At 37.4% G+C, this 19,612-nt stretch overlaps 1 protein-coding gene across 3 annotated transcripts in view; it reads left to right on the plus strand.

The window, feature by feature from the left end:
* Positions 1–19,612, plus strand: part of olfm1b (olfactomedin 1b) — a 108,075-nt gene that overhangs the window by 15,195 nt on the left and 73,268 nt on the right. For 2 of the 3 annotated variants that reach the window (XM_061966507.2, XM_061966508.2), the window contains 3 exons: positions 14,120–14,269; positions 14,347–14,502; positions 19,162–19,381. In XM_061966507.2, the coding sequence (XP_061822491.1) occupies positions 14,120–14,269; positions 14,347–14,502; positions 19,162–19,381 (526 nt within the window). Of the gene's footprint in view, positions 1–2,294; positions 3,367–14,119; positions 14,270–14,346; positions 14,503–19,161; positions 19,382–19,612 lie in introns of those variants that run through there. The other variant, XM_061966506.2, reaches the window with a different exon arrangement.

A 19,612-nucleotide genomic window follows, 5' to 3' on the forward strand; every position in this document is an offset into this window, starting at 1 on the left:
GCATTAGCTACTTACAATGGCATTCATTTTTGTATTGTTTCAGTTTCGTAAATTCCCCTAAACGTCACCGTGGAGTTATTGAGTCTGTTAAGATTATTGGAGAGCTAGCTTCCGCAGCTAGTGGGTCCATAACGATGACTTCTGTTTTGTTTGATCAGCTGTTTTACTGCCATGTTACAGAAAACAATTAAGATATGTAAATAAACATTTACAAAATATATATGTGTAAATAACTAATTTCACAACGTATATATCTATGACTTGTAGTCCAGTGCGGCTAATATATGGGAGGTTTGTATTTGTTTTTTGTTTTTTATTATTTAGTGGGTGCTGCTAATATACCGGTGTACTCAATAGTCCGGAAAATACGGTATATGTGTTTGTTATTTCTACTCTTACAAGTAAAAAATACATGTACTGCATGCAATTGCATGTCTTTTAAACTTCAATATTATATATTATGTTATCTTACATTCCAAAATAATGTTTTTTGTTGAAATAAACACATATCTGCTTGACTTATGATTTAAAAGCAAGTTATCCATAAAACTGTATATTATAAAAATGACAATAGATTTTACGGTAAAATTCTAGTGACTTAGCTGCCGTTTTTTTAACCGTAAAAACAACATTGGTAGCGTTTTGCCATTTACATTAATACACAATAAAAACAACAACCGTAGATATTACAGTAAAAACTCAGAAGCATGAATTTTACCGGGAAAAAAAAACAGTGGTACTGTTTTTACAGTAATATGCTGTAAAAAAAAAAAAAAAAAAGCCTGGCGACTGAGCTGCTAGTTTTTTTAACAGTAATATCTAAAAAAAATTTCAGCGTATCTAAGAAAAATATGTCTAACTAGATGAGGCAATTCCTAAAGGAATCACGTGTGAATCCAATGCTGAAGTTGAACTGAAATCCTGGAATTTTTTTAGAATTGTTGAAGTAGAGCACACAATTCCCAAACAGGCTGAATATTTTGAAGTTGTAACAGTTTGAATCAGATGAAAAATGTGGGCATTGTGGAACTTTGAAAAATGTCCCATTGATCTAAATAGAAATTTCCCAAAAATATGGGAAATTTTTGGAAAATGGTAAAATAAAAACTTGAATGGTCTGAATGAATTGAAATGGTTGGTGTTGGAATTTTTCAAATCGATCGAGAAATGTTGTAGTAACATGTTGAATTGAGAAATGGTATTACGGAATTCCTGGAATTTTGGGAAAACCGGGAATTTTTCCAGTTAAAAAAACAACTGTTTTTTTGTCCTGATTAAGAGGAATGTTTTGACGGTGGAACGGTCGAAGTGGGTTGAAAAATGTGGGAGGAGTAGTCGCTGGAAAAAAAGGGTGGCAATAGGGCTTTGGAAAACCAGGAATTCTGGAAAATCCTGGAATTTTTTTGAACTTGGAAAAAAGGTAGTTTGAATTTCCAGGATGGTGGAATGTGTTGAAGGTGAAATGGTTTGAATAGGTTGAAAAATGTGGAAATGGTGGAAGTTTGAAAAACGGCCAATTCGTTTTCAATGGGAAAAATAGGAGTTGTGGAACTTTGTGGAACTTCCATTTCATGGAAATTTGGGAATTTCGGGAAAAGCGGGAATTTTTTTGCACAATGCTAAACATTTTGAATGTTGTGAATGAGTTATAATGGTTGGAATTTAACATTTTTAATTGAGAAATGGTATTACGGAATTCCTTTTCATGGAAATTTGGGAATTTCGGGAAAAGCGGGAATTTTTTTGCACAATGCTAAACATTTTGAATGTTGTGAATGAGTTATAATGGTTGGAATTTAACATTTTTAATTGAGAAATGGTATTACGGAATTCCTTTTCATGGAAATTTGGGAATTTCGGGAAAAGCGGGAATTTTTTTGCACAATGCTAAACATTTTGAATGTTGTGAATGAGTTATAATGGTTGGAATTTAACATTTTTAATTGAGAAATGGTATTACGGAATTCCTGGAATTTCGGGAAAACCGGGAATTTTTCCAGTTCAAAAAAACAACTTTGTTTTTTGTCCCGATTAAGAGGAAGGATTTGACGGTGGAAGTGGGTTGAAAAATGTGGGAGGAGTAGTCGACAGAAAAAAGAGTGAAAAAAGGGTTGGAAAAACGGGAATTTCTGGAATTTTTTGGAACTTGGAAAAAATTTCTTTTGAATTTCCAGGATGAGTGGAATGTGTTGAAGGTGAAATGGTTTGAATAGGTTGAAAAATGGCCATTTCATTTTGAATGGGAAAAATGTCCCAGAAAACCTGGAATTCTGGGAATTTGTCAAGGGAAAGCCTGCGATTCCCGAATAGGCTGAACAGTTTGAAGTTGGAACGGTTTGGATCGGGTGAAAAATGCGGAATGTAGAGCGCGCCAAAATCTGGAGAATAAGAAAAAGAAGAAGTTGAAAAATAAACAGATTAATTTTGGTGTAGAAAACCATATATGTGAATGTTTTGGAGCATTCACACAATAATCAAATCCATAATATCATGAATCCAATCCTTATAGATTTATATTTAAATATGTTTCTCTGTTACAATTGGCCCTCCGAGACTAAAATGTTTAAAAGCTGCAGCACCAAACTCGGCCACAAGATGGTGCCAGAGTACAGCAAATTATAATTCCCATCTCCTCATTAAAAGGATGAAAGCATCACAGCACCCTTCAAGTGTGGGTCACTCTGCAACTGGAGAGGGCGGAGGAGAGGTTGCCATGGGTTACCGGGAGCATCCTTTCTCGTTTTAGAAAAAAAAAAAACAAGGCGGTTGAGATTAATCCCCCATTGTCATCCTCACCGGGCGGATCAAGCTCCAATCCCGGATTTTTCCATGAGCCTCGCTGACATCACTGCGTCTGGAGATGGAGATTTGTAGCTCCTCCCCTTCTACGCCTGCCTCCGAGTGGATGGGGGCGGGAGGCGCGGCGCAAATAGTGAGCGGTGCAACCGAGAGGCGCCAGTGTGCGGGAGAAAGCGGAGCCACGCACAGCAGCCCAGGTCCCATCCTGTCATTTGTTTTTTTCATCCCCCCCAAAGACCCCGCACTGGACCAAGTGCTCGCTTTCCACCCCGCGTCGGAGATGTGCAAGAAAAGGAGAGCCCAGCCGGGGTCCCGGCGTGAAACCGTCGGCCAGTCCGGTCGCCAAGATCAAAGGGAAGCGATTGTCTCTGGAGTCCCGAGGACGAAGACGGCGTGAGCGCTTCAGGAGCCGCGGAGATGTCGGTGCCGCTGCTGAAGATCGGCGTGGTGCTCAGCACCATGGCCATGATCACCAACTGGATGTCGCAGACCCTGCCCTCGCTGGTGGGGCTCAACACCACCAAGCTGACGGCGGCGCAGGGGGGCTACCTGGACCGCAGCACCGGAGTAAGTCGGCAACTTTTGCTCGATTCCCACCGGGGGAAAAAAAAAAGTCACCGTCGTCCTCCGTGATGAAAATCACGTGGAAAGTCAGCGCTCTTTAGCGGGAAAACAACCCGAGTTAAAGAGTAACCTCCAATGAGTTTCCCACGTAATATTAGTTCTGGGCTCTTGACTTCCCGGGTTAATCTCAAACAAAAAAACAATCGTAAGGTTTCGCCTCGGACTCTGACGTTTTCCTTTGTCTGCTCGGCACAGGACCGGTGCGGCAACATTTTTCCAATTTGTTGCCGGCCGCCCCCCCCCCCCCCTACCCCCCCGCAGAGAGAATCAGCAGGTGCATGCAGGGATTTTAATTGCGGACACGGTGATGAACGTGTCCTACAGACCGGCAAAAAAAGCCTCTTTGAGTCAAAGTCTGCTCAGATGTCAGTGGTTCTCAATTATTTTCTCTCACGCCCCCCCGAAATTAATGTTTATTTTTCATCTGTATACATCAAGATAGTTCTTTACACCCCTATTTAAGAAGTAGTTAATTAAATGGGCTGTTTGGAACTTGCTCCTCCCTTTAGTGGATGTTTATGTACCGTAATTTCCGGACTATGTATTAATATAATAATAATAATGGATTAGATTTTATTTAGCGCTTTTCTATTATTAGATACTCAAAGTATGTATTTCATGACTTTGGCACGGTATCTTAGCCGCACCCACTAAATTTAGGTTAAAAAATGTTTTCCCCCATATGCTAGCCGCAGATATGTACATTGCGAAATGAGTTTTTTTTCCCACAGAAAGATTCTGTAAATGTTTATATACATGGTGTCTGTAACAAGGCAGTAAAACGGCCGATCAAACAAAACAGAAGTCATCGTCATGGACGCAGTAGCTCTCCAATGGGCTAAACAGACTCAATAACTCCATGGTGACGTCTTGGTGAATTTACGAAACTGAAAGCATACGAAAAAATAATGCCATTGTAAGTCGCTAATGTTAACGATGGTTGAGTGGGTTGAAAAATGTGTGAGGAGTAGTCGCCAGAAAAAAGGGTGAAAATAGGGCTTTGGAAAACCAGGAATTCTGAAAAATCCTGGAATTTTTTTGAACTTGGAAAAAAGGTAGTTGGAATTTCCAGGATGGTGGAATGTGTTGAAGGTGGAATGGTTTGAATAGGTTGAAAAATGTGGAAATGGTGGAAGTTTGAAAAACGGCCAATTCGTTTTCTTTTTTCTTTTTTTCTTTTTTTTTGAATTTCCAGGATGGTGGAATGTGTTGAAGGTGGAATGGTTTGAATAGGTTGAAAAATGTGGAAATGGTGGAAGTTTGAAAAACGGCCAATTCGTTTTCAATGGGAAAAATAGGAGTTGTGGAACTTTGTGGAACTTCCATTTCATGGAAATTTGGGAATTTCGGGAAAAGCGGGAATTTTTTTGCACAATGCTAAACATTTTGAATGTTGTGAATGAGTTATAATGGTTGGAATTTAACATTTTTAATTGAGAAATGGTATTACGGAATTCCTGGAATTTCGGGAAAACCGGGAATTTTTCCAGTTCAAAAAACAACTTTGTTTTATGTCCCGATTAAGAGGAAGGATTTGATGGCGGAAGTGGGTTGAAAAATGTGGGAGGAGTAGTCGACAGAAAAAAGGGTTGGAAAAAACGGGAATTTTGGGAATTTCTGGAATTTTTTTTAAACTGAAAGCATACAAAAAAATAGTGCCATTGTAAGTAGCTAATGTTAACGATGCTAGCTTTATTACATTACGATAGCACGTACAAATATCCATGAAGACATTCCTACAAACAGTAAGTAAAAATTGTTTTAGTTATATTGTAAAACTTACAAAGTGATGAATGAAGAAGCCATAGAAGTAGAAATGGTATGGACGACTGGTGGACGGAATGGCACTTTTACGCGTAATCAAAGATTCCGTAAATGTGTATTTACATGGTGTCTGTAACACGGCAGTAAAACGGCCGATCAAACAAAACAGAAGTCATCGTCATGGACGCAGTAGCTCTCCAATGGGCTAAACAGATTAAATAACTCCACGGTGACGTCTTGGTGAATTTACGAAACTGAAAACATACAAAAAATAGTGCCATTGTAAGTAGCTAATGTTAACGATGCTAGCTTTATTACATTACGATAGCACGTACAAATATCCATGAAGACATTCCTACAAACAGTAAGTAAGAATTGTTTTAGTTATATTGTAAAACTTACAAAGTGATGAATGAAGAAGCCATACGAGTAGAAATGCTATGGACGGAATGGCACTTTTACGCTTAATCAAAGATTCCGTAAATGTTTATTTACATGGTGTCTGTAACACGGCAGTAAAACGGCCGATCAAACAAAACAGAAATCATCGTCATGGACACACTAGCTGCGGAAGCCAGCTCTCCAATTAGCTAAACAGACTCAATAACTCCAAGGTGACGTCTTGGTGACTTACCGAACCTGAAACAATACAAAAAATAATGCCATAGTAAGTAGCTAATGCTAACGATGCTAGCTTTATTACATTACGATAGCACGTACAAATATCCATGAAGACATTCCTACAAACAGTAAGTGAGGATTGTTTAAGTTATATTGTAAAACTCACAAATTGATGAATGAAGTAGCGTAGAAATGCTATGGACGACTGGTGGACGGAATGGCACTTTTACTTCCGGTTCTAAGCTCAGACTATACAGAAGGGCAATGCAGCACTGTAGTACCTGCAATGCGTGAACTTGTCCAGAAGATAGCGCCAAAGCCCAAATAATAATACACCTATCCAATCATCTTAACAGACTCATTAACTCCACAGTGACGTCTTGGTGACTTTACGAAACTGAAAGAATACAAAAAATAATGCCATTGTAAGTAGCTAATGCTAACGATGCTAGCTTTATTACATTACGATAGCACGTACAAATATCCATGAAAACATTCCTACAAACAGTAAGTAAGAATTGTTTTAGTTATATTGTAAAACTCACAAATTGATGAATGACGTAGAGTCGAAAGGCTATGGACGGAACGACACTTTTACTTCCAGTTCAAAGCTCAGTCCAAACAGAAGGGCAATGCAGCACTGTAGTACCTGCAATGCGTGAACTTGTCCAAAAGATAGCGCCATATTAACTGGCGCTAGCGTCATTACATTACGATAGCACGTGCGAATATGCATGAAAACGCTCTTACAGACATCACACATGGGACGGTTTAGTAAGTCTGAATAGTTTTAGTTATATTATAACACGTACAAACGTCGCTTGGAGTGATGAATAAAAAATCCACGCGGGTAGAAACGCTACGGACGGCTAGAATACGAACGGCACTCCGGTTGAAATTTTTTTTTTTTTAAAAGCACTACCCAGAAACGGAGCGAACTCGTCAAAAAGATGGCGCCACAGCACAAACAATAAACAACTTTCTCAGCGTATTTGCCTTTTGTTATAGCTGCCAGGTAGAAACACAGATAAATTAGCCGCACGGTTCAAAGTGTAGGAAAAAAAGTAGCAGCTCATAGTCGGGAATTGACAGTCCTTATCAAGATATACACTATCACACACATATCGTGGTGCCCCGCCCACTATTTGAGAAGCACAAGCTTAAAACATGTTATTTTACCAGGTTGCTGTTCCATAAACAGCAGTGATGGAGAAATGTTTAGCATTTTCCCAAAAAATTCCCGCTTTTCACAAATTTCCATGAAATTCCCATTGAAACCAATGGGACATTCTTCAAACTCCCATTTTCCCCATTCAAAATGAATTGGCCGTTTTTCAAACTACCACCATTTCCACATTTTTCAACCTATTCAAACCATTCCACCGTCCTGGAAATTCAAACTACCCTTTTTTTCCAAGTTCAAAAAAATTCCAGGATTTTCCAGAATTCCTGGTTTTCCAAAGCCCTATTTCCACCCTTTTTTTTTTTCCAGCGACTACTCCTCCCACATTTGTCAACCCACTTCAACCGTTCCACTGTCAAAACATTCCTCTTAATCAGGACAAAAAACGCAAAATGTTTTTTTTAACTGGAAAAATTCCCGGTTTTCCCAAAATTCCAGGAATTCCATGATACCATTTCTCAATTAAACATGTTACTACTTCAACATTTCTCGATTGATTTGAAAAACTCCAACACCAACCATTTCAACTCATTCAAGTTTTTTTTTTACTATTTAAAAAAAAATTCCCGCTTTTCCCGAAATTCTCAAAATCTTGGGAAATTTTTGGGACATTCTTCAAAGTTCCACAATTCCCACATTTTTCATCTGATTCAAACTGTTACAACTTCAATATATTCAGCCTGTTTGGGAATTGTGTGCTCTACTTCAACAATTCTAAAAAAAATTCCAGGATTTCAGTTCAACTTCAGCATTGGATTCACACGCGATTCCTTCAGGAGTTGCCTCATATAGTTAGACATATTTTTCTTACATACACTGAAAAAAAATATAGATTTTACTGTTAAAAAAATCGCAGCTCAGTCGCCAGGCTTCTTAATTATTATTATGATTTTTTTTTACAGCATATTAATTTAAAAAAACAATACTACTGTTTTTTTCCTCTGTAAAATTCATGCATCTGAGTTTTTACTGTAATATCTATGGTTGTTGTTTTTATAGTGTATTTAATGTAAATGGAAAAAACGCTATTAATGTTGTTTTTACTGTTGTGTTGGTAGTAATTACACCAGATGTTGACGACATGCATCCAATTACCTGCTTCCTGGATGCTGTACGGAAAAAAATTAAAATTATTTTGCATTTTCGGTATTGACAAATGTGTCAATGGAAGTGTAATTAAACAACTTCCCCACTAGGTGGAGCAGATGCACTCTAACTGTGCTTCCATTGGGATACAGGGTAGTAGAGGTGGGCGCTAAACCGATATCAATATATATCGCGATAGACACAAAGTTAATATCAGAAAAAAATGCGTTCGATTAAAACGTTTGATCATTTTTTTTCTTCTTCGTCGTCGGAAGAAAGTGGAAGTTGCGAAGCAAGGTTGGTTGCATGAACAAAGGCACTCGCTCTCTGGTAACCGAGCAACGCAGGAAGTGATGACTGATCAGTTGTAGTGACACGCTAACAGCCAATCAGGCGACAGTATCAACTATCACGTTTGGTTGCGCCGTCTTGTTGTCTGGCGGTTGATTCTTTGCATGGAGTGAGAAGAGAAAGTCAAAAAATGAAGAAATGTTGGATAAAAGAGGAAAAGTCACTTAGACAGTATGGTAGTTTTTTTTTTAGATTTTTTCCAAAGGGACCGTAGTATACTTGCCAACCTTGACACCTCCGATTTCGGGAGGTGGGGGTGGGGGGGTGGAGGGCGTGGTCGGGGGCTTGGCTAAGAGGGGAGGAGTATATTTACAGCTAGAATTCACCAAGTCAAGTATTTCATATATATATATATATATATATATATATATATATATATATATATATGAAATACTTGACTTTCAGTGAATTCTAGCTATATATATACACACACATAACACTCATCTACTCATTGTTGAGTTAAGGGTTGAATTGTCCATCCTTGTTCTATTCTCTGTCACTATTTTTCTAACCATGCTGAACACCCTTTCGCAGGTACCCAGAAAGGTTTCGAGTACCACCAAAAAAACTGAATCTCTGAAGACAGTCTAAAAATCTGTGTTAAAGGTGTACAAATACTGTTTGTATAATAAGCATGTTATTGTTTACAAATGAGGGTTAAGAGTTCAGTACTAAAAAAAAAAAAAAGAATGTGGCTTAAATACAGTTTTTTAATTGAGCTGCTGCATTTTTTGGTTGGGTTGTTTATTTATCTTCAGTAACTTCTACATTTCTAAAAGGGGAGTAATGTAATAGAGTGATCTATGTTTGTCTGTTGCCATCTCCTGGTGAATGTTGGCTATAGCGTACTGGGGTTACTTTTTGGTTGGCTAACGATTTACGTGGTGTTGCGCACCTGACGTCAAGTGTGTGAGTCTGTTTTTAAGTCTACAGTAAAGAGACGTACTTCATCACCTCGCCTGTTTATTGCCTCCAACTCAATATATTACAACAACATTGCTGTTGACGGCAGACGAACTGCTTTATGGTAGACGAAAACATGACTGCTGTTGTTGTGTGTTGTTACCGCGCTGGGAGGACGTTAATGAAACTGCCTAACAATAAATCCACATAAGAAACCAAGAACTCGCCCTCCATCATTCTACAGTTATAACGTGTTTGGGCAGGCACGCTGTTTATATTGTGGGAAAGCGGACGTGAATACAGGCTGTTGACACGTCACTCAGGTCCGCATGGAGCTGGAGGGGGCGTGGCTTCCAGCCCCGCCTGAATTTCGGGAGATTTTCCGGAGAAAATTTGTCCCGGGAGGTTTTTGGGAGAGGCGCAGAATTTCGGGAGTCTCCCGGAAAATCCGGGAGGGTTGGCAAGTATGAACCGTAGTCAGACCATTTTGGTCTGTAAATGATGCAAGGCGCTCGTCCCCACCAAGACCGGTAATACCACACGTTAGCTTGGGCTCACCCTTTAGAGCAGGCCTGGGCATTTATTTTGACTCGGGGGCCACATTTAGAGAAAAAAATGTGTCTGGGGGCCGGTATATCTATCTATCTATGTATATATACTGTGTATATATATATAAATATGCGCACACGCACACACACTTAGCCCAGGTCCGCTTCAGAGCAATGTTTTTTAACCACTGTGCCGCGGCACACTAGTGTACCGTGAGATATTGTCTGGTGTGCCGTGGGAGATGATTTAATTTCACCTAATTACTGGTTTTTGCAAACCAGTAATTATAATCCGCAAATAATGTGCCGTAGTTGAGTGTCGGTGCTGTCTAGAGCTTGGCAGAGTAACCGTGTAATACTCTTCCATATCAGTAGGTGGCAGCAGGTAGCTAATTGCTTTGTAGATGTCGGGAACATGGTTTGTCGTGATCACAATATGCAGACGACAGCGGGAGGCAGCGTGCAGGTAAAAAAAGGTGTCTTACGCTTAAACCAAAAATAAACAAAAGGCGAGTGCCGCTAAGAAAAGGCATTGAAGCTTAGGGAAGGCTATGCAGAACGAAACTAAAACTGAACTGGCTGCAAAGTAAACAAAAACAGAATGCTGGACGACAGCAAAGACTTACAGTGGAGCAGCAGACGGCGTCCACAAAGTACATCCGAACATGACATGACAATCAACACCAAAATAGGAGCGCAAGACAAGAACTATGGACTGGACTCTCACAATATTATGTCAGACCCACTCGACATCCATTGCTTTCGGTCTCCCCTAGAGGGGGGGGGGGGGGGGGGGGTTACCCACATATGCGGTCCTCTCCAAGGTTTCTCATAGTCATTCACATCGACGTCCCACTGGGGTGAGTTTTTCCTTGCCCTTATGTGGGCTTTGTACCGAGGATGTCGTTGTGGCTTGTGCAGCCCTTGGAGACACTTGTGATTTAGGGCTATATAAATAAACATTGATTGATTGATTGAAGAACTAAAACACTACACACAGGAAAACACCAAAAAAGTCCAAATAAGTCAGGACGTGATGTGACAGGTGGTGACAGTACACCTACTTTGAGACAAGACCTATATTGATGCATGCTTGGTTATGGTTTGAAGTCATATCCAACAATTGCGAGAACTACTTTTTACTAGGGATGTCCGATAATGGCTTTTTGCCGATATCCGATATTCCGATATTGTCTAACTCTTTAATTACCGATACCGATATCAACCGATATACACAGTCGTGGAATTAACACATTATTATGCCTAATTTGGACAACCAGGTATGGTGAAGATAAGGTACTTTAAAAAATAAATAAAAATAAAATAAATAAATTAAAAACATTTTCTTGAATAAAAAAGAAAGTAAAACAATATAAAAACAGTTACATAGAAACTAGTAATAAATGAAAATGAGTAAAATTAACTGTTAAAGGTTAGTACTATTAGTGGACCAGCAGCACGCACAATCATGTGTGCTTACGGACTGTATCCCTTGCAGACTGTATTGATATATATTGATATATAATGTAGGAACCAGAATATTAATAACAGAAAGAAACAACCCTTTTGTGTGAATGAGTGTAAATGGGGGAGGAATGTTTTTTGGGTTGGTGCACTAATTGTAAGTGTATCTTGTGTTTTTTATGTTGATTTAATAAAATAAATAAAAAAAATACAAAAAACGATACCGATAAAAAAAAAACGATACCGATAATTTCCGATATTACATTTTAACGCATTTATCGGCTGATAATATCGGCAGGCCGATATTATCGGACATCTCTACTTTTTACTGTCAATATCGGCTGCTGAGTTTCATTTATTTATGTTTTCCGCTAGTGGTGTGCCTCTGGATTTTTCCAATGGAAAAAAATGTGCCTTGGCTCGAAAAAGGTTAAAAAACATTGCTTTAGAGCAGTGTTTTTCAACCAGTGCCGTGAGATACAGACTGGTGTGCCGTGGGAGATTATCTAATTTCACCTATTTGGGTTAAAAATATTTTTTGCAAACCAGTAATTATAGTCTGCAAATGATGTGTTGTTGTTGAGTGTCGGTGCTGTCTAGAGCTCGGCAGAGTAACCGTGTAATACTCTTCCATATCAGTAGGTGGCTAATTGCTTTGTAAATGTCGGAAACAGCGGGAGGCAGCGTGCAGGTAAAAAGGTGTCTAATGCTTAAACCAAAAATAAACAAAAGGTAAGTGCCCCTAAGAAAAGGTATTGAAGCTTAGGGATGGCTATGCAGAACAAAACTAAAACTGAACTGGCTGCAAAGTAAACAAAAACAGAATGCTGGACGACAGCAAAGACTTACTGTGGCGCAAAGACGGCGTCCACAAAATACATCCGAACATGACATGACAATCAACAATGTCCCCACAATGAAGGATAAAAACAACCAAAATCTTCTTGATTGCTAAAACAAAGTAGATGCGGGAAATATAGCTGAAAGGTAAAACATGAAACTGCTACAGGAAAATACCAAAAAAAGAGAAAAAGCCATTAAAATAGGAGCGCAAGACAAAAACTAAAACAATACACACAGGAAAACAGCAATAAACTCAAAATAAGTCAGGGCGTGATGTGACAGGTGGTGACAGTACACCTACTTTGAGACAAGAGCTATAGTGATGCATGCTTGGTTATGGTTTAAAGTTATATCCAACAATTGCGACTACGACTTTTTACTGTCAACCGAGTTTCGTTTTTTAATGACGTCTGCTGGTGGTGTGCCTCCGGATTTATTCAACGCAAAAACTGTGCCTTGGCTCAAAAAAGGTTGAAAAACACTGCTTTAGAGCACAGCCGTAACTCCCTGGCACTGAACCTGCAGGAAATAGTTTTTCTCAGGTTTCTCTACGTTTACATTTTCAAACTATTTTCTTACACTTTGCTAAGCATTTCTTACATACTCCTTCATTTTAAGAGCTTATTGTTAAATGTTTAATGTGATTTTACTATTTTGTTGACATTGTTTGAGTGTTTTCCATGCTTGTGTTGACATTTCCTTTCTGCCTTGATAGCTGAGTGGATTAGAATCAGAGGAAAAGTGACATAAAAAAAAATAAAAAAAATAAAAAAATAAAATAAAATAAAAATTAAAAAAAACTACTTTTAATTTGAGATGTCCGATAATACCGGACTGCCGATGTTATCGGCCGATAAATGCTTTAAAATGTGATATCGGAAATTATCGGTATCGGTTTCAAAAAGTAAAATGTATGACTTTTTAAAACGCCGCTGTGTACACGGACGTAGGGAGGAGTACCGAGCGCCAATAAACCTTAAAGGCACTGCCTTTGCGTGCCGGCCCAATCACATAGCGGTATAGCTCGGTTGGTAGAGCGGCCGTGCCAGCAACTTGAGGGTTCCAGGTTCGATCCCAGCGTCTACCATCCGAGCCACTGCCCTTGTGTCCTTGGGCAAGACACTTTACCCACCTGCTCCTAGTGCCACCCACACTGGTTTAAATGTAACTTAGATATTGGGTTTCACTATGTAAAGCGCTATATAAATATAATTCACTTCACTTCACATAATATCTACAGTTTTTCACACACACAAGTGAATGCAAGTCATACTTGGTCAACAGGCATACAGGTCACACTGAGGGTGGCCGTATAAACAACTTTAACACTGTTACAAATATGCGCCACACTGTGAACCCACACCAAACAAGAATGACAAAAAACATTTCGGGAGAACATCTGCACCGTAACACAACATAAACACAACAGAACAAATACCCAGAAACCCTTGCAGCACTAACTCTTCCGGGATGCTACAATATACACCCCCCCTCCCCCCAACTCAACCTCCTCATGCTCTCTCAGGGAGAGCATGTCCCAAATTCCAAACTGCTATTTTGAGGCATGTTAAAAAAAAAATAATGCACTTTGTGACTTCAATAATAAATATGGCATTTTTTGTTCCATAACTTGAGTTAATTTATTTTGGAAAACCTTGTTACATTGTTTAATACATCCAGCGCGGCATCACAACAAAATTAGGCATAAAAATGTGTTAATTTCACGACTGTATATATCGGTATCGGTTGATATCGGAATCGGTAATTAAGAGTTGGACAATATCGGCAAAAAAAGCCATTATCGGACATCTCTACTTTTAATATGTTTTCCTCCTGCTCCTTGGTCCCAAAAAAGAAAAAAATGACCGATATAAAACACGTTTAAACCAGTTAGTTGCTTAACTAACTTATCCCCGCCTTTCTGCGCCCTCAGGTGCTGCCGGCAAACCCGGAGGAGTCGTGGCAGGTGTACAGTTCTGGCCAGGATGGCGAGGGTAGGTGCGTGTGCACCGTGGTGGCGCCCCAGCAGTCCATGTGCTCGAGGGACGCCCGCACCAAACAACTGAGGCAGCTGCTGGAGAAGGTACTCAAAGCCTTTTAAAAAAAAAAAAGATGGGGCCTGTTGTTTAACGCGTCTGTATGCCTGCCCCAAACCGTAAGGTCCAGAACATGACCCAGTCCATCCAGGTGCTAGACCAGCGAACCCAGAGAGAGCTCCAGTATGTGGAGAAGATGGAGGTCCAGCTCCGTGGCCTGCAGACCAAGTTCAGGCAGGTGGAGGAAAACCACATGCAGAACACCGCCAAGCAATACAAGGTAAAACAAAAACCCATGCCCATGTGACACCGTCATACCCATCTAGTCACTTCCATCCACTCCGATCTGATCTTTGTCAGACGTTAAAAGTGCAATCTGACCGTGCTAGCACTTTGGGTTTCTCACTCCAAACCAGCAGATCAACATAACTGATCGTTTTGTAACACACACACGTTTTCTCTCCTGCTGACCGCGACAACACAGCATACCCTTGCTTACTCGATTAATCGATCAACAGTTTTACAGAGGGTCTGGGTTAGTTTTTGCCTCATACCTCACTTAAAGTGTGAATGCGTGAAGACCTGATGAGTCCGAAAGAGAAATAGATGATACAGTATTATTTGCTCACAGATGCTACCTGGTGACTGTTTGAGCACACCGCAGCTCGTCCTAAATAAATTAACTTAATGTTTCAGTCACGCGCAGGATTCTCACAGGAATGAGGCAAAAATGCATCCACACCCACTGTAAATATGCCCGTCCCAGACGGTGACTCCCAAAACACCAAAAGGTTTTTACTCACCGCCAACGATTCGCAAGTATAACAATTTTCTTCAATCAAAAAAAAAGACTATAAAACTATTTTTTGTGATTAAAATAATCATTCGCAAGTTTAAAAACAAAAAAAAGTTTTGAAAGTATAAGAACAGTTTACTTCAATTTAAAAAGATTTGCAAGTATAAAAGCATTTTTTTGCACATAAAAAACATTTTGCAAGTATAAAAACTATTTTTTTAAATTAAAAAATAATTTGCAAGTATAAAAACAATGTTATGCATATAAATACATTTTGCAAGTATAAAAACTATTTACTTCAATAAAAAAAAATCATTCCCGAGCATAAAAGCAATTTCTTGCAAATAAAAAACATTTTGCAAGTATAAAAACTATTTTTTGTGATTAAAAAAATAATTCGCAAGTATAAAAACAATGTTATGCGTATAAAAAAAAAAGTTTTGAAAGTATAAGAACAGTTTACTTCAATTTAAAAAGATTTGCAAGTATAAAAGCATTTTTTTGCACATAAAAAACATTTTGCAAGTATAAAAACTATTTTTTTTAATTAAAAAATAATTCGCAAGTATAAAAACAATGTTATGCATATAAATACATTTTGCAAGTATAAAACTATTTACTTCAATTTAAAAAATCTAATAAAAAACATTTCGCAAATATATATATATATATATACATATATACAGTATATATATACATATATATATATACAGTATATATATACATATATATATATACAGTATATATATATATATATATTATATTTTTTTTTTCTTCTTGCCCTTATGTGGGATCGTGGCTTGTGCAGCCCTTTGAGACACTCGTGATTTGGGGCTATATAAATAATCTTTGATTGATTGACTGACTTTGAAAAATAATTTTGTGCAAGTAAAAAAAGATTCCCACATATAAAAATATTATTCAATTAAAAGAACGATTTAAAATAATTTTCTTGAATTAAAAACAATTCGCAAATATAAAAAAAAATGTTTGATTAGAAAACAATTCGCAAGTATAAAAGCAATTTTATGCAAATACAAAAACCTTTTGCAAGTATAAAAACAATTTTCCACAAGTAAAAAACGATTTGCCGGTATAAAAATATAATTCAATTAAAAGAAAGGTTCGCAAGTTTAAACATTTTTTTTCAATTAAATAAACATTTTACAAGTATAAAAACAATTTTGTGCGAGTAAAAAAAGTTTTGCTCATATAAAAATATTATTCAATTAAAAAAATAACTATTTTCTTGAATTAAAAACAATTCACAAATATAAAAAAAATATTTTATTAAAAAAACGATTTGCAAATATAAAACCAATTTTCTTCAATAAAAAAACGATTCGCAAGTATAAAAACAATTTTATGCAGATACAAAAACATTTTGCAAGTATAAAAACTACTTTCTTCAATTAAAAAATCATTTGCAAGTATAAAAACAATTTTGTGCAAGTAATAAAAGATTTGCACATATAAAAATATGATTTAATTAAAAGAACAATTAAAAATATTTTCTTAAATGAATAACAATTCGTAACTATAAAAAAAAATTTCATTAAAAAACGATTTGCAAGTATAAAAATATTATTCAATTAAAAGAAAGACTCGCAAGTTAAAAAATGTTTTTTCTTTATTAAAAAAACGATTCGCAAGTATAAAAACATTTTTTCAATTAAATAAACATTTCGCAAGTATAAAAACAATTTTGTGCAAGTAAAAAAAGATTTTCACATATAAAAATATTATTTAATTAAAATAATGATTAAAAACAATTTTCCTAAATTAAAAACAATTCGCAAATATACAACTTTTTTTATTTAATTAAAAACCCATTTGCAAGCATAAAAACAATTTTCTTAAAAAAAACCCCGACTTGCCCGTATAAAAATATTATTTAATCAAAAAAAAAAACGATTCGCAAGTAGAAAAACTATTTTTTCAATTAAATAAACATTTCGCAAGTATATAAACAGATTTGCACATATACAAAAATTATCAATTAAAAGAACGATTAAAAACAATTTTCTTAAATTAAAAACAATTCGCAAAAATGGATGGATACATTTTTTTTTTTTATAAAAAAACGATTCACCAGTATAAAAACAATTTTCTTGAAATAAAAAAAAACTATTCACAAGTACAAAAGCAATGTTATGCAAATACAAAAAAACTTTGCAAATTTTTTTCCACAAGCAAAAAACGATTCGCCCGTACAAAAACATTATTCAATTAAAAGAAAGATTTGCAAGTTTAAAACCTTTTTTTTTCAATTAAATAAACGATTCGTAAGTATAAAAATACTTTTCTTTACTTGCGAATAATTTTTTAATTGAGGAAAGCTGTTTTTATACTTTTTAACTTGCAGATTTTTTTTACTTGTGAATTGTTGTTTTAATTGAGAAAAAGAAATATATACCTTATTTTTCGGAGTATAAGCCGCACCGGCCGAAAATGCATAATAAAGAAGGAAAAAAACATATATAAGTCGCACTGGAGTATAAGTCGCATTTTTGGGGGAAATATATTTGATAAAACCCAACACCAAGAATAGACATTTGAAAGGCAATTTAAAATAAATAAAGAATAGTGAACAACAGGCTGAATAAGTGTACGTTATATGAGGCATAAATAACCAACTGAGAACTTGCCTGGTATGTTAACGTAACATATTATGGTAAGAGTCATTCAAATAACTATAACATATAGAACATGCTATACGTTTACCAAACAATCTGTCACTCCTAATCGCTAAATCCCATGACATTTTATACGTCTAGTCTCTTACGTGAATGAGCTAAATAATATTTTTTGATATTTTACGCTAATGTGTTAATAATTTCACACATAAGTCGCTTCTGAGTATAAGTCGCACCCTTGGCCAAACTATGAAAAAAACTGCGACTTATAGTCCGAAAAATACGGTACTTAAAAATAATTTTTTGGATCGAATAACTTTTTCTAACTTGCGAATTGTTTTTTTACTCGCATGATTTTTGCGACTATTTTTGTTAGTTTGTGGCGTTTTTGGGCGGTACTTTCACTCCATGGACTCGCCATCACCTCCAGGGGACTGGGGCGGAACTGCACGATTAGTTGCTGGTGCTAGCCTGTTCAGATGCCTCCAAACTACTGACGATTCGTAATCATTTGTAGCGTCGTCCTCATCCAAGTCATTTCCCATGTTTGTATCACCAAATACGTTTCTCACACATGCATGAAAAAAAAAAAAAAGTACCACATGCTACAAATGGTGCATGCGTTTTATTTCCTGTGCCGCGTTTTTTTGTTTGTGTGTCTGCAAGCCAGGTTAGCAAGCCAAAGTCAACAGCCTGTTTTTTTGTTTTGTTTTGTTTTTGTTTGTTTTGCTTGCAGGGCTAACTTTAAGACATGTAAAGAGAGAGAGAGAAACAGAAAGAGAGAGACAGAGGGAAGAAGAGGCAGGTCAAATCCAGATTTTCCCGCACCCAAACCCGACCGGGCCACAGTGCTGAGAGCTTTTTGAGCGCCAAACACGTCATTTTTACCTTTAGCACCATTAAGAGGGAGACCACCACTGATCTCTTCCTGCATGTAATGTCACAAGTTTGATTTCCCAGTGTGAAAATCCTTACCATTATCCCCAAATTATTGTTGTTATCAATTCTACTTGCTTTTCTTTTTTTTTTTTTTGGCTTCTGTCTATGCATCTTTGGTTACTGGACAAAATCTACATGTTTAAAAAAAAAAGAGCTTTAAAAAAAAAAAAAGTTATAGTGGTCCAATTCCAGCCACGTTGTTGTGTGTGACATGTACAAGCATGTAACCCTTACTACGATGTTGCATTTTAAAAAGACCATGACCAATAAAGAGCTTTCCCAATTCTTGCTTTTTTGTTGGGTTTTTTTCTCGAAACGGACCACCGGGACCTGCTCTTCATGCGCCACCGGAGAGAAAAATGGCCGGGTTTGTGTACACACACACACACACACACACACACACACACACACACACACACATACACTAACACGCACACAGGGGCTTGTAGTGGCAGGTCAGAGTGAGAGTAGTCAGGATCAGTCAGGTTGTTTTTTTTTCTTTACTTTCCTTTTCTTTTGCGCACAACCGGCACCTGACACTCAACCGGGCTTATTCTAATCCTTTCAGGCCATAAAGGCGAAAATGGAGGAGATTAGACCGTTGATACCAGTGTTGGTGGAGTACAAGGCCGATGCCAAATTGGTATTGCAGTTTAAGGAGGAGGTCCAGAATCTGACGTCAGTTCTAAGCGAACTCCAGGAGGAGATGGGCGCCTATGACTACGAGGAGCTCCACAGCCGAGTGTCAAATCTCGAGGAGAGGCTGCGAGCGTGCATGCAAAAATTAGGTAGGCACAGACGACGCAGACACGCGCATGCACGGAACTGAGAGAGATGTTCAGGCACACGCAGGCTTCGATGGTGCGTTCAGGAGCACGACACATACTTCATGCTAGACACCTATGAAGAGCGCACACACTCACCTAGTGGGGCTTTATAGGAAAAATAGTTTTCTTTGACAAAACATTAAAAAAATGTCAAAGTTAAAGTAAAAAAAATACTTATTTTTAACACTTTTA

The sequence above is a fragment of the Nerophis lumbriciformis genome, linkage group LG11 (genome assembly GCF_033978685.3).
Source record: "Nerophis lumbriciformis linkage group LG11, RoL_Nlum_v2.1, whole genome shotgun sequence".
Lineage (NCBI taxonomy): Eukaryota > Metazoa > Chordata > Actinopteri > Syngnathiformes > Syngnathidae > Nerophis > Nerophis lumbriciformis.